Source organism: Cetorhinus maximus, chromosome 26 (genome assembly GCF_964194155.1).
Source record: "Cetorhinus maximus chromosome 26, sCetMax3.hap1.1, whole genome shotgun sequence".
Taxonomy (NCBI): domain Eukaryota; kingdom Metazoa; phylum Chordata; class Chondrichthyes; order Lamniformes; family Cetorhinidae; genus Cetorhinus; species Cetorhinus maximus.
In genome coordinates this window covers 19,544,124-19,555,994 of record NC_135904.1, presented here as the reverse complement: position 1 = coordinate 19,555,994, position 11,871 = coordinate 19,544,124, and the positions used below count along the sequence as shown (strand labels likewise).

General features: G+C 43.2%; 1 protein-coding gene across 7 annotated transcripts in view; it reads right to left on the bottom strand.

Annotated features, from left to right (window-relative positions):
* Positions 1-6,880: 6,880 nt before the first annotated feature.
* Positions 6,881-11,871, bottom strand: part of cep152 (centrosomal protein 152) — a 95,390-nt gene continuing 90,399 nt past the window's right edge. For all 7 annotated transcript variants that reach the window (XM_078530291.1, XM_078530293.1, XM_078530289.1 and 4 more), the window contains one exon: positions 6,881-8,331. In XM_078530291.1, the coding sequence (XP_078386417.1) occupies positions 7,157-8,331 (1,175 nt within the window). In that variant the 3' untranslated portion in view covers positions 6,881-7,156. The remainder of the gene's footprint in view (positions 8,332-11,871) is intronic.

The following is an 11,871-nucleotide window of genomic DNA, read 5'->3' as shown; positions in this document are numbered from 1 at the left end:
CCAGCGCAATCGCGGCGATCATGTCGGATGAAACGATCAGGCCGAATGTTTGTGCCACTTTGACCAACTTGCAGCCTGCATCTCCGGCCAGCCAGGCATTGTCCAGCCCTGCCCAGGCAATCAGAGAGGATTGAGCTACGCCACGCCAGGTCCATCCTCCGGCTCTTCTTCTCTTCAGCCAGCTGCAGTAGATGCTCTGGATCATCATCGCTTTGACCATCAGTGCAAACAGGAACACCACCAGCAGGGCAATAAGGTGGCCCCTCCTGCTGCACTGTAACCTAGTGAGACCCAGCTCCTCCCCAGGCACCCAGCCAGCCGAATCCGACAGATTCCCAGAAATCTATCCTCAAAACTGTTAACTTCCAAACTTTGCCTCTCTCCTGCTCTGCTCCCCCTTTTGTTTCTATAGATGTTCCGTCCCTTAATCAAGTGGACCTCTAAACCTTGTAAAACTGGATTGATAGTGTAGGATGGAGCAGTTCCAGGTACAAATCACAGATAAATAATAAGTAGAACATGTGATCCATGATGTCCAGAGTGAAGCAACTTGCATTGCCATAGCCTCCAGGGTTATAGGCCAAGCACTGAAAAATGGGATTAGTGTAGTCAGATCTTTGTTGACCGGGTGTGGACACGATGAGCCGAATGGCCTCCTTCTGTGCTGTAAACATCTATGAGTCCATAAACAATCTTACACAGTACAGCGAGGCACAATTATCTACCACTTATCTAGAAAAAAACAAAATCTAAAAAGTGAATGTTAATTTCTCATTGTAGATTTAGGGAAGATTATATTCAGATAGCAACTTTCCCTCTGGGGTGTCAATGGCCTCTTTACAAAACTAGTCACAGAAGCCCAGCCACAATCTCATGCTGTACTAATGGATCCTTACTTGGAGAAATACAATGAGACAAATGTGCTTTTGCAAAGTTTAAGGTATTGTTTAAGCTCTGCTGACATCCTGGGCCAATAGAGATTGTCGCTGACCATACGGATACAATTTTCTATACTGATGGGTGTTGAATAAGCTACAGCCATTAATTTATTATTTAATACGAGTTGCTGTTCCTTAAACATCAATTTCCCCCGGACAGTGAATTTATCAGGGGCAGAGGCATTCACACGCACTTCTGACTTGATCCCAGGCCTGCCGTTTTGGAGTCTTAGCAGCCATTCTTTGAAGTCACTTAGTGTGTTATGTTAAAAGCAAAATACTGCGGATGCTGGAAATCTGAAATAAAACCAGAAACTGTTGGAAAAACTCAGCAGGTGTGGCAGCATCTGTGGAGAGAGAAACAGTGAACTTTTCGAGTCTGTATGACTCTTCTTCACTTTGTGCGTTGTTTAGTTGCTTGAGAACTACTGATTCTAACAGGCAGTAATCAGTTTTGATATTGACCGCTTTCTGACTGCGTACACTTTCAGCGATATTGTCCAAGGTGTGTGGAATGTTGTAAAATATGAGGACTGTTCACCAAGACTTACCTGCCAAGGACTATTCTTGAAATTGATAATTAAAAGCTTTAGCACCATGTATCTTTAATAGATGGTGGAGGATATTGCTCTTGATTTGATAGCCTCGTTTTAGTCTGTAGGATCTAAGCAGATGTGCAGTGTGCATTCTCCTTTAGTGTGACCACCATCAAACTGAACCATGCGGCTGGTGTCATTACAGAAGTGACCTTGTTCTGTCTGAACAGACCATGCAGGGTTTTCTTCAGCTTATCCCTTAAAGCCACAGGTACACAACTTATGCAACTGCAACTTGTCCCACCAAATTGTTTGAGGATATACTCCTTGATAACTGACTTGTAGATGTTGATCATATATACAATTACTCCAACAGATGGTGTTCTATTAATTTCATTATCATTTGTACTTAATGATGTTCATGCTCAGACAAGCCTCTACTCAGAGGGAATACAATCATTGCCATCAACAAGTTTACATTCCAGCTTACACTTATAGTCACCACACTGGACCAGAGCTCATGCCTGTCCTCCAATGGGGAGACTTGTACCTCCATCAGCTGCTATCTGGGTCTTAAGGGAATCAAATGTTGCAAACTTAAAAATCCCTTCTTATTGGTATAGTAGAAGTGGATTATGCTGCACACTCCTGTCTATTTGAAATCTAGGGTAGCTGCCTAAGCTCCAGTTTAAATGTGACACATTTCAATTCATCCATGCCAATTGGACTGACCACACTGATCACTGTCTTCATCTTTTGCTCCAGCTTTGTATGTTGGCAATTCTTTTCCATGGCATTTCACCACAAAATGATTGCTTTTGCTGCACATTTTCCAAAAGGCTGGGCACAACGCTCTTGTGGAACTAGTGTTTCTTCTCACAGCACTCATGAATCTTTGGGGTTTCTGTAGCGTTGTCCTGAAACTTGCATGTCACATTTTGGGGGGCTCCCTGGGTCGCACTCACATGCTGTCTCCTAAGCTCTGATGACTTTGAGTTGCACCACCATGATTTCTCATTTGTCTTCGATATGGTTAGATTAGCTGCTCGAAACTGTCCCTCTCATCGACAACTCCAACACAAGTCAGTCTTAGAGTAATAAAAACAGAAACTGCTGGAAAAACTCAGGTCTGGTAGCATCTGTGGAGAGAGAAACAGTTAACATTTGAAGTCCAATATGACTCTTCTTTGGAAGAAGCTACCAAGGTGTTCTGAAGAAGAATCATATGGGCTCGAAACGTTAACTCTGTTTCTCTCTCCACAGATGCTGCCAGACCTGCTGAGTTTTTCCAGCAGTTTCTATGTTTATTTCAGATTTCCAGCATTCGCAGTATTTTGCTTCTGCTTCACTCTGGTATTGAACTCACACCCTTTGGGAAGTTTGAGGTGCTGTACGATCTTGGTCATACGTTTCACCAGAATCTTGCATTCTCCTGTTGAACATATCTCCCTCAAAAATGGTGTATTCGTGCATGGTTAGCAACACTGAACTTCCTCACCACCACTGCCTTCATCATGTGTTGATACCTCTTTAAATCGTAGGTATGGCAGGTTGTCATAAAGTTCCATCATTTTATTTAAGCATATGAAATAAGTTAACTTCCAGGAGTTTCAGCATGCCAAATCTGCTGCGTCTCTGGATCACACACTCATAAGGACAGAACAAGAGTCATCTGACTATATTCACTGCTCACAGTGCGGTCTCCTCTACAGCGGGGAGACTAAAGTAAACGAGATGACCGCTTTGCGGGACATCTCCACTCAGTCTACAATCATGAACCCGACTTTCCTGTTGCTTGCCATTTCAATTCGCCATCTTGCTCTCATGCTTACATTTCTGTCCTTGGCCTGCTGCAATGTTCTAGTGAAGCCCAATGCAAGCTGGAGAAACAGTACCTCAACTTCTGATTAGGCACTTTGTAGCCTTCTGGACTCAACACTGAGTTCAACCACTTCAGACCATGAACTCTGTGCTCCATCTTGAATTTCTTTAGTGCTGGTCTGTATCTTGCTTTCATGTTTTTGCTTCAGACAGTGCTGACCTTTATTCTGCTATTAACACCTATTCTGACCAAGCTTCGTGTCTTTAATGCTATCATTACCACTCCCTTTGCCTCTGTTCCATGTCATATTTGTTATTTTATCTCCCTCCACTCTCTGACCCATCGCTGAAAATCTCTTACTCCACCTGCACCCCCTTTTCAACAGCATAAAACTGTTCACATTCCTAACTTCCTTCAGTTCCAAAGAAGTCATACTGGACTCAAAACGTTAATTCTGTTTCTCTCCAGATGCTGCCAGACCTGAGTTTTTCCAGCACTTTGTTTTTATTACAGATCTCCAGCCTCTGCAGTATTTTGCTTATAGTTTAGTGTTTAATTCACTACCACCTCTCTTCCAGGAATGCCTGCCTTGAAGAGGTTCTGCCCTTTTCTTCAACAGGATTTCCATTTGTCTCTTTCAACTTGTTCACCTTCATCGCTTTCTATTTCCCTCCTGGTATTTGATGTTTCCCAAAATTCGCTTTCACGGACTCACTTCCCTCCTCAATGACCATCTTCGGCTCCGACTTACACCATGGATTCAAACTCCTCCCCCCGCCTCGGTGCCATGCGCTGCCCTATGTACACAATCTCTCTCTCCAGCAGCACCAACTGACCCCATCTCAAAGCTGTCCTTATCCCCAGTTTTGTTTTATTCTTCCTGTCATCCAATACCTTAACAAGAAACTGTTTCTCTTCCTTATGGTGTGAAGAAATGCAAGTTCCAACAACTTATTAGTACGGACACCCTTTAAAATCCTTTCTCCCTTCCCTCTGACCCCATTCCTCTTCTAATCCCAGCTTTTGCTTACTATACCCTCTGACCTTCTCCTCTGAGGCTGAACGATCTATACTCAGCAAAAGACTCACTTTTATCCCCTTACACCCCCATCTTAATGAATTGAGCGCAGCACAATGTTGAACTCTTCTGTCACCTTTGCCTCAGTGCTCACTTCTTTGGGCAGGAGTTCTCCCCATGCTCAACAGACTCTCACCTGCCACCAGTAGTCTCCTTCCCCCGGACCCTTCTCTGGCCTCTTACCTGCTTTTGATCTTTTCGTTGAACTGTCAGCGTGACATCGGCTGTCTTAATTTCTCTGCTTCCCTCAGCCATTCTAACTTGTCCCCCTCTGACATTCCATTCTCTCAGGTCTAACCCTGACTTTGTTATCAAACCTGCTGACAAGGGTAGTGCTGACATTGTCTGGTATACCCACCTCTACCTCGCAGAGGCTGAGCACCAACTCTCAGACACTTCTTCCTACCTCCCCCTAGACCATAATCCCACCACCAAACATCAAACCATTGTTTCCAGGACTGTCACTGACCTCATCTCCTCTGGCGATTTTCCCTCCACTGCCTCCAACCTCATAGTTCCCCAACCCAGTAAAGCCCATTTCTACCTCCTTCCCAAAATCCACATAACAGGATTGTGCTAGTACATCCATTGTTTCAGCCCCTTCCTTCCCCACTGAACTTATTTCTTCCTATCTTAATTCCTTTTTATCTCCCCTTGTCCAGTCTCTTCCCACCTATATTAGTGATTCCTCTGACACCCTACATCATTTCAACAATTTCTAGTTTCCTTCTCCTAACCACCTCATCTTTACTACGGATGTCCAATCCCTCTATGCCTCCATCCCACCTGACTGAACTTGTTCTCTCACTGAACCAATTTCTCCCCAAGTTGTCTCACTTCCTCCAAATATGAGGTGCGGCTATGGATACCTGCACGGGCTCTAGTTATGCCTGCCTACGATAGGGTTCCCCTTGACCTCAATTTCCACCCCACCATCCTCCATATTCAAAGTATTATCCTCTACCATTTCTGCTAACTACCTCCAAAAACCATCATCCCCTCCCCTCTCAGGACTCCAAAGGGGCCATTCCCTCTGGGAAATCCTGGTCCACTCCTCAATAACCCTCAACGCTTCATCTCCTGCCCACAGCACCTGCCCATGCAAGCGCAGGAGGTGCAACACCTGTCCCTTTACCTTCTCACTGTCCAAGGCTCCAAATACTCCTTTCAGATGAAGCAGCGCTTCACTTGCACCTTCTTCAATTTGGTCTACTGTATTCGCTGCTCACAAAGTGGTCTCCTCTACACTGGGGAGACTAATTGCAGACTGGGTGACTGCTTTGTAGCACACCTCTGCTCAGTTCACCAACATGACTTCAACCTTCTGCTCGCTTCCCACTTCAATTCACCATCTTCCTCTCATGCTCAAATTTCTGCCCTTGGCCTGCTACAATGTTCCAGTGAAGCCCAACACAAGCTGGAGGAACAGCACCTCACCTTCCAATTAGGCACTTTACAGCCTTCTGGCCTCAGCATTGAGTTCAACAACTTCAGACCATGAACACTCTCCTCCATTTTGAATTTATTTTCCTCTAGAGCCAGTCTGTATCTTGTTCTCAATTTTTTGCTTCTAGACAGTGCTGATCTTTATCCTGCTGTTAACATCTACTCTGACCAAGCTTTTCATCTTCAATACTATCACTCCTTTTGCCTGTGTTCCATGACACCTGTCATTTATCTCTAACCTATCCCTGACCTTCCCTTTTGCTTCACCTGCCTCTCCACTCTTTTTCAACAGCATGAAACCAATCACATTCCTAACTTTCTTCCGTTCCGAAGAGGGGTCATATTAGACTTGAAACCTTTTGTTTCTCTCAGCAGATGCTGCCAGACCTGCTGAGTTTTTCCAGCACTTTGTTTTTATTATCTTTTCTTTAGTTAGTTTCCTGTTTAATTAGTTTAATTTAATACAACTATGTTGATTTTAGTTTGTTTGAAGAAAGAGTCTTAAAATGGTGAAATCCTGTCCTTTGGTGATTTCTATCAGTCACTGGGAAATTAATCTCCTAAAAAGTCAGTGGTCTCTATGGGAATTGTAATAAATATAACGTCTCGCGCCCCAAAGTTGCTAACCTAATTTGTGTTATTTATTTTAGCTTTTCTGTAATTAAGAAATAGTGAATTGAGAATGAGACCCTTTTTGTAGTGTAGCATGGGGTAGATTTAAAAGGATTTTGTAGAAAAGTTTTTAAGTGTTCAATGAGTTTCGCACCTAAAAAAAAGAGGAAGCATGTTTTAACTACTTTAGATTTACTAATGCATCACTAATGAACAGCTTATATGGTTGAAGAGTAACAACCACAAGGTTATGTATAAAAAACCCCAATTCAAGTGTGCGCTGATTAGAAGTGACATTACAGAACATGAAATAAAAATCAGATCAAGAATAAATAGAGCTCTTTAGAAGATAATTAAAGACAACACAAAAGCAGTTGCCACTGAATTAGGGAAATGTCAAATTACTGTTAGGTGTTTAAACTACTTTCAAACCAAGACTTATTAAAAAACACAAGAGCACTTTATTACCGTGATATCTCAAAATAAACATTTTGTCCCAAAAACCATCTGAACATAGAAACCAAACAGCAAAACAAATCAGTTTGTGGTATAAAAATAGATTTTAGAAACATAAATATGTGCAAATATATTAGCAAAATCATGAATCATTATGTTGTAAATTAAGAACAGTGACAGATTACTCAATAAAACCTGTAGAATTAGTTCAGTGGCTGAAAGGTGTCTTAAAGATTCAAGGATTTGTTCGTAAGATAATTTTAATTAGTCAAGAAGTAGTAAGAAAAGGACTGTCAAATCCACTGTCCTGCTGAATAGCATCTATATTGGGGATCATGTGCAATGGGTACTTATGGGAATATTCTTTCACATGGTGTAGTTTGCTTGTCTTTGCTATTCCATCATTCAGTGCGAGTTCAGGCTCAGTACACTTAATATATTTATGAGGCTTTGTCCTCATACTCAACTGGCCCCTGTTAAAAACAGAAAGGCTGTTTTCTGCGACTTTTTGTATTTGTTCTGTATGTATCCTTGACACAACTGGGGTTGTTTTATTTGAATAACAAGCATGCTCTTCATCTGAAAGAGAGCTAATTTCAGAGGCTATAGAGGAAATGGAAGGTGACACTTGTGCAGTACCATTTGCCACAGAATCTGTTTTATGTACCAAGTTTGTAGATGAGATTGGCTTAGAAATGCCACTTGACCCTGTGCATATTATAGGTGTGCTACAATCATCTAGATGGCATGTTTTTCTTTCAGTCTGCCTAAAATTGTAAGTGCCCATTTTACAGGACCTAATAGCTTCAAGATTGGAAACACAATCACCATCTCTTTCAGGGGTTTCTTGCACATCTGATGCCCCAGTCATAGGTTTGGAGCAGACATATTCTTCTGAATAATGTATAAAACCTTTTGAAGGCGAGACACCATCCTGATTGTATGCCATTTGCAAAGACGCTCTGTCTGTAAGACTATCAATAGAGCTGAATGTATGTGCTTTGCTGAGACACATTTGGGAAAGGTATTTTGCTGAATTCTGAAAATGTGCAACACTGGCAGCTTTGTGAAGCTTTGGTTTTGACACAGCGCCATTCAATTGATGGCTATCCTTCGTCTTATGCAACAAGGTAGTAGTATCCTTTTGTAAAATGCCAGACTTTCCTTCAATCTTAATAGTAACCGGTTTATGATTTGTAAACAATTCTTCATCTGGAGTGCCATTCTCTGCAGTTGGACCATACACAATCTTGTTCGAACAGTATGGCGCACATACTTTATGAATTTCATTGCCTGTTCTGTGTTTTCTGAATTTCTGGACCAGGTCTTCACTAGAAGATGGTTTCTCAATGTGCTTTGCCTGCACATGCATGGATCCAGTAGCCTCTTGATTATGCTCAGGAATGACTGGAGATTGTTCTGAACTTTTCATATTTGGATGTGCTTTGGGTAGAAGGAAACAAGTGATAAAATGCGTGTACATATTAAGATTCATCCACGTGAAAAATGTAGGTTATTTGGCATTAAGTACCAATGTTGGCACAGGATAAAGAAGGGGAGCAATCTCATCAGGTGTTATAAGAAGCCAGATGCAATACAAAACTTGGCATAGAAAATTGTCTGCAACTTTAAACGCTAAATGGCTTTTACAATAGCTCTTTTTCATCATACAGATCACAGTAATGATGAAAACAATTAGCTATAATTCGGATAAGGAAAACAGTTACATAGCGCCTTTCACAACTGCAGAATGTCCCAAAGCACTTCACAGCCATTAAATTACTGTTGCCATTATGTCCTTTATTTTTGTTATGCTCCGGACACAAAAATTATAAAAGTTGGGGACCATAGCATAGCCAGCTTGAAGTTAAATCGCCGTACATTCTTATTCATACTTAATCAGTCCAACTGACATTCTGTTTGTTTTCCGTTCACATAGTAGCTGATATTAAAAAATATTAAAAATTCACTAACCTGTGGACTATGTTAGCAAAAACACATTCCTTCCTTTAAAGTTAATGGGATAAAGTTTCTATAATGTTGTTCACTGATGATTGCACAGTGTTCAGCATCATTTGCAACTCCTCAGATACTGAAGCAGTCCATGGCCAAATACAGCAAGACCTGGGCAATATCCAGGCTTGGGCTGACAAGTGGCAAGTAACATTCACGCCACACAAGTGCCACGTAAAAACCATTTACAAGAAGAATGAATCTAACCTTCATCCCTTGACATTCAATGGCATTACCATCGCTGAATTCCCCACTATCAACATCCTGGGGTTACTATCGACCAGAAACTGAACTGGATTAACCATATAAATACTGTGGCTACAAGAGCAGATCAGAGGCTAGGAATCCTGTGGCGAGTAACTCACCTCACGACTCCCTAAAGCCTGTCCACCACCTACAAGGCACAAGTCAGGAGTGTGTTAGAATACTCTCCACTTGCCTGGAAGTGTGCAGCTCCAACAACACTCAAGAAGCTTGACACCACCCAGGACAGAGCAGCCTGCTTGATTGGCACCCCATACACAAACATTCATTCCCTCCACCACCAACGCACTGTGGCAGCAGTGTACACCATCTACAAGATGCACTGCAGGAACTCACCAAGGATACTTAGACAGCACCTTCCAAGCCCACAACCACTACCACCTAGAAGGACAAGGGCAGAGAACACATGGGAACACCAACACCTGCAAGTTCCCCTCCAAGGCACACGACATCCTGGCTTGGAACTATATCGCATTCCTTCACTGTCGCTGGGTCAAAATCCTGAAACTTCCTCCATAACAGCACTGTTGGTGTACCTACATCACACACTGCAGTAGTTTAAGATGGCAGCTCACCACCACCTTATCAAGGGCAATTAGGGGTGGGCAATAACTCCTGGCCTAGACAGCAATGCCCACATCCCATGGGGGCAAGCAACCATTTTTCTCCTTGGTCTCTGTAAATGCAGCTTGAGTTGGACATTAGTATGTGCAATCAAGGCTTGAGGTTACTCAATTTTGTATCTCTCTTGGGAAAATATACCATAAATCGCAGCACAAAAGTCACATTTTATTGTCTTAATTCTTTCATGGGATGTGGGCGTCGCTGACTGGGCCAGGATTTTTATTGCCCATCCCTAATTGCCGTCGAGGTTGTGGTGGTGAGCCACCTTCTTGAACCACTGCAGCCCATGTAGTGTAGGTACACCCACAGTGCTGTTAGGGAGGGAGTTCCAGATTCTGACCCAGAGGCAGTGAAGAAACATTAATATAGTTCCAAGTCAGGATGGTGAGTGGCTTTGAGGGGAACTTGCAGGTGATGGTGTTCCTATGCATCTGCTGCCCTTGTCCTTCTGAGTGGTAGAGGTTGGAGGTTTAGATGGTTCTGTTGAAGAAGCTTTGTTGCTGCTGTGCACTGCTGCCACTCTATGTTGATGGTAGAGAGAGTGGAAGTTGAAGGGAGTGGTGGATGGGGTGCCAATCAGGCGGACTGCTTTGTCTTGGATATCAAGCCTCTTGAGTGTTGTTGGAACTCTACTCCACTCTGGATGAATGCAGAGTATTCCATCACATTCCTGGCCTGTACCTTGCAGATGGTGGACAGGCTTTGGGGAGTCAGAAAGGGAGTTAATCTCTGCAGAATTCCAAGCCTCTGACCTGCTCTTGTAGCCACAGTATTTATATGGCTGGTCCAGTTCAGTCTTTGGTCAATGGCAACCCCCTGGGTGTTGATAGTGGGGGATGCTGCGATGGTAATGCCATCGAATGTCGTGGGGAGATAGTTGGATTCTCTCTTGTTGGAGATGGTCATTACCTGACACTTATGTAGCAAGTAACATTCATGCCACACATCAGTCCAAGCTTCAATGTTGTCCAGGTCTTGCTGCATATGGGAATGGACTGACTCAATGTCTGAGGATTCACAAGTGGTGCTGAACATTGTGCAGTCATCAGCAAAGATCTCCACTTCTGATCTTATGATGGAAGGAAGATCATTAATGAAGCAGCTGAAGATGGCTGGGACTACCCTGAGGAATTCCTGCAGTGATGTTTTGGGACTGAGATGATTGACCTCCAACAACCACAACCATCTTCCTTTGAGTGCAGAGTTTCTCCCTCCCACCCACCCCTCTTGATTCCCATTGACTTCAATTTTACTAGGGCTCTTTGACCCACTCGGTCAAATGCTGCCTTGATATCAAGGGCAGTCACTCTTCCCTCACTGCCTTAAATTCAGCTCTTCTGTCCATGTTTGGACTAAGGCTGTAATGAGTTCAGGAGCTGAGTGGCCTGGGCAGAACCTAAACTGAGCATCAGTGAGCAGGTTATTTCTGTGTAAGTATCATTTGATAGCAGTGTCGACTACACCTTCCACTAGTTTGCTGATGATAGTGTAGACTGATGGGGCAGTAATTGGTCTGGTTGGATTTGTCCTGCTTTTTGCGGAACATACCTGGGCAATTTTCCACATTGCCGAGTTGATGCCAATGTTATAACTGTAATGGAACAGTTTGGCTAAGGGCACAGCTAGTTCTGGAGCACAAGTCTTCAGTACTATTGCCAGAATGTTGTCATAGCTTTTGCAGTATCCAGTGCCATCAGCCGTTTCTTGATATCATGTGGACTGGAATGAATTGGCTGAAGACTGGTATCTATGATGCTGGGGACATCAAGAAGAGGTCGCGATAGATGATCCACCTGGCACTTCTGGCTGAAGATGACTGCAAATGCTTCAGCCTTGCCCTTTGAACTGATATGCTGGGCTTCCCCATTACGGAGGATGGGGTTATTTCTGGAGCCTCCTCCTCCAGTTAGTTATTTAATTACCCACCATCATTCATGACTGGATGTGGCAGGACTGCAGAGCTTAGACACGATCCATTGGTTGTGGGATCACTTAGCTCCCTCTATCACATTCTGCTTTGGCTGTCTGGCATGCAAATAGTTCTGTGTTATAGCTTCATCAGATTGACACCTCATTTTCAGG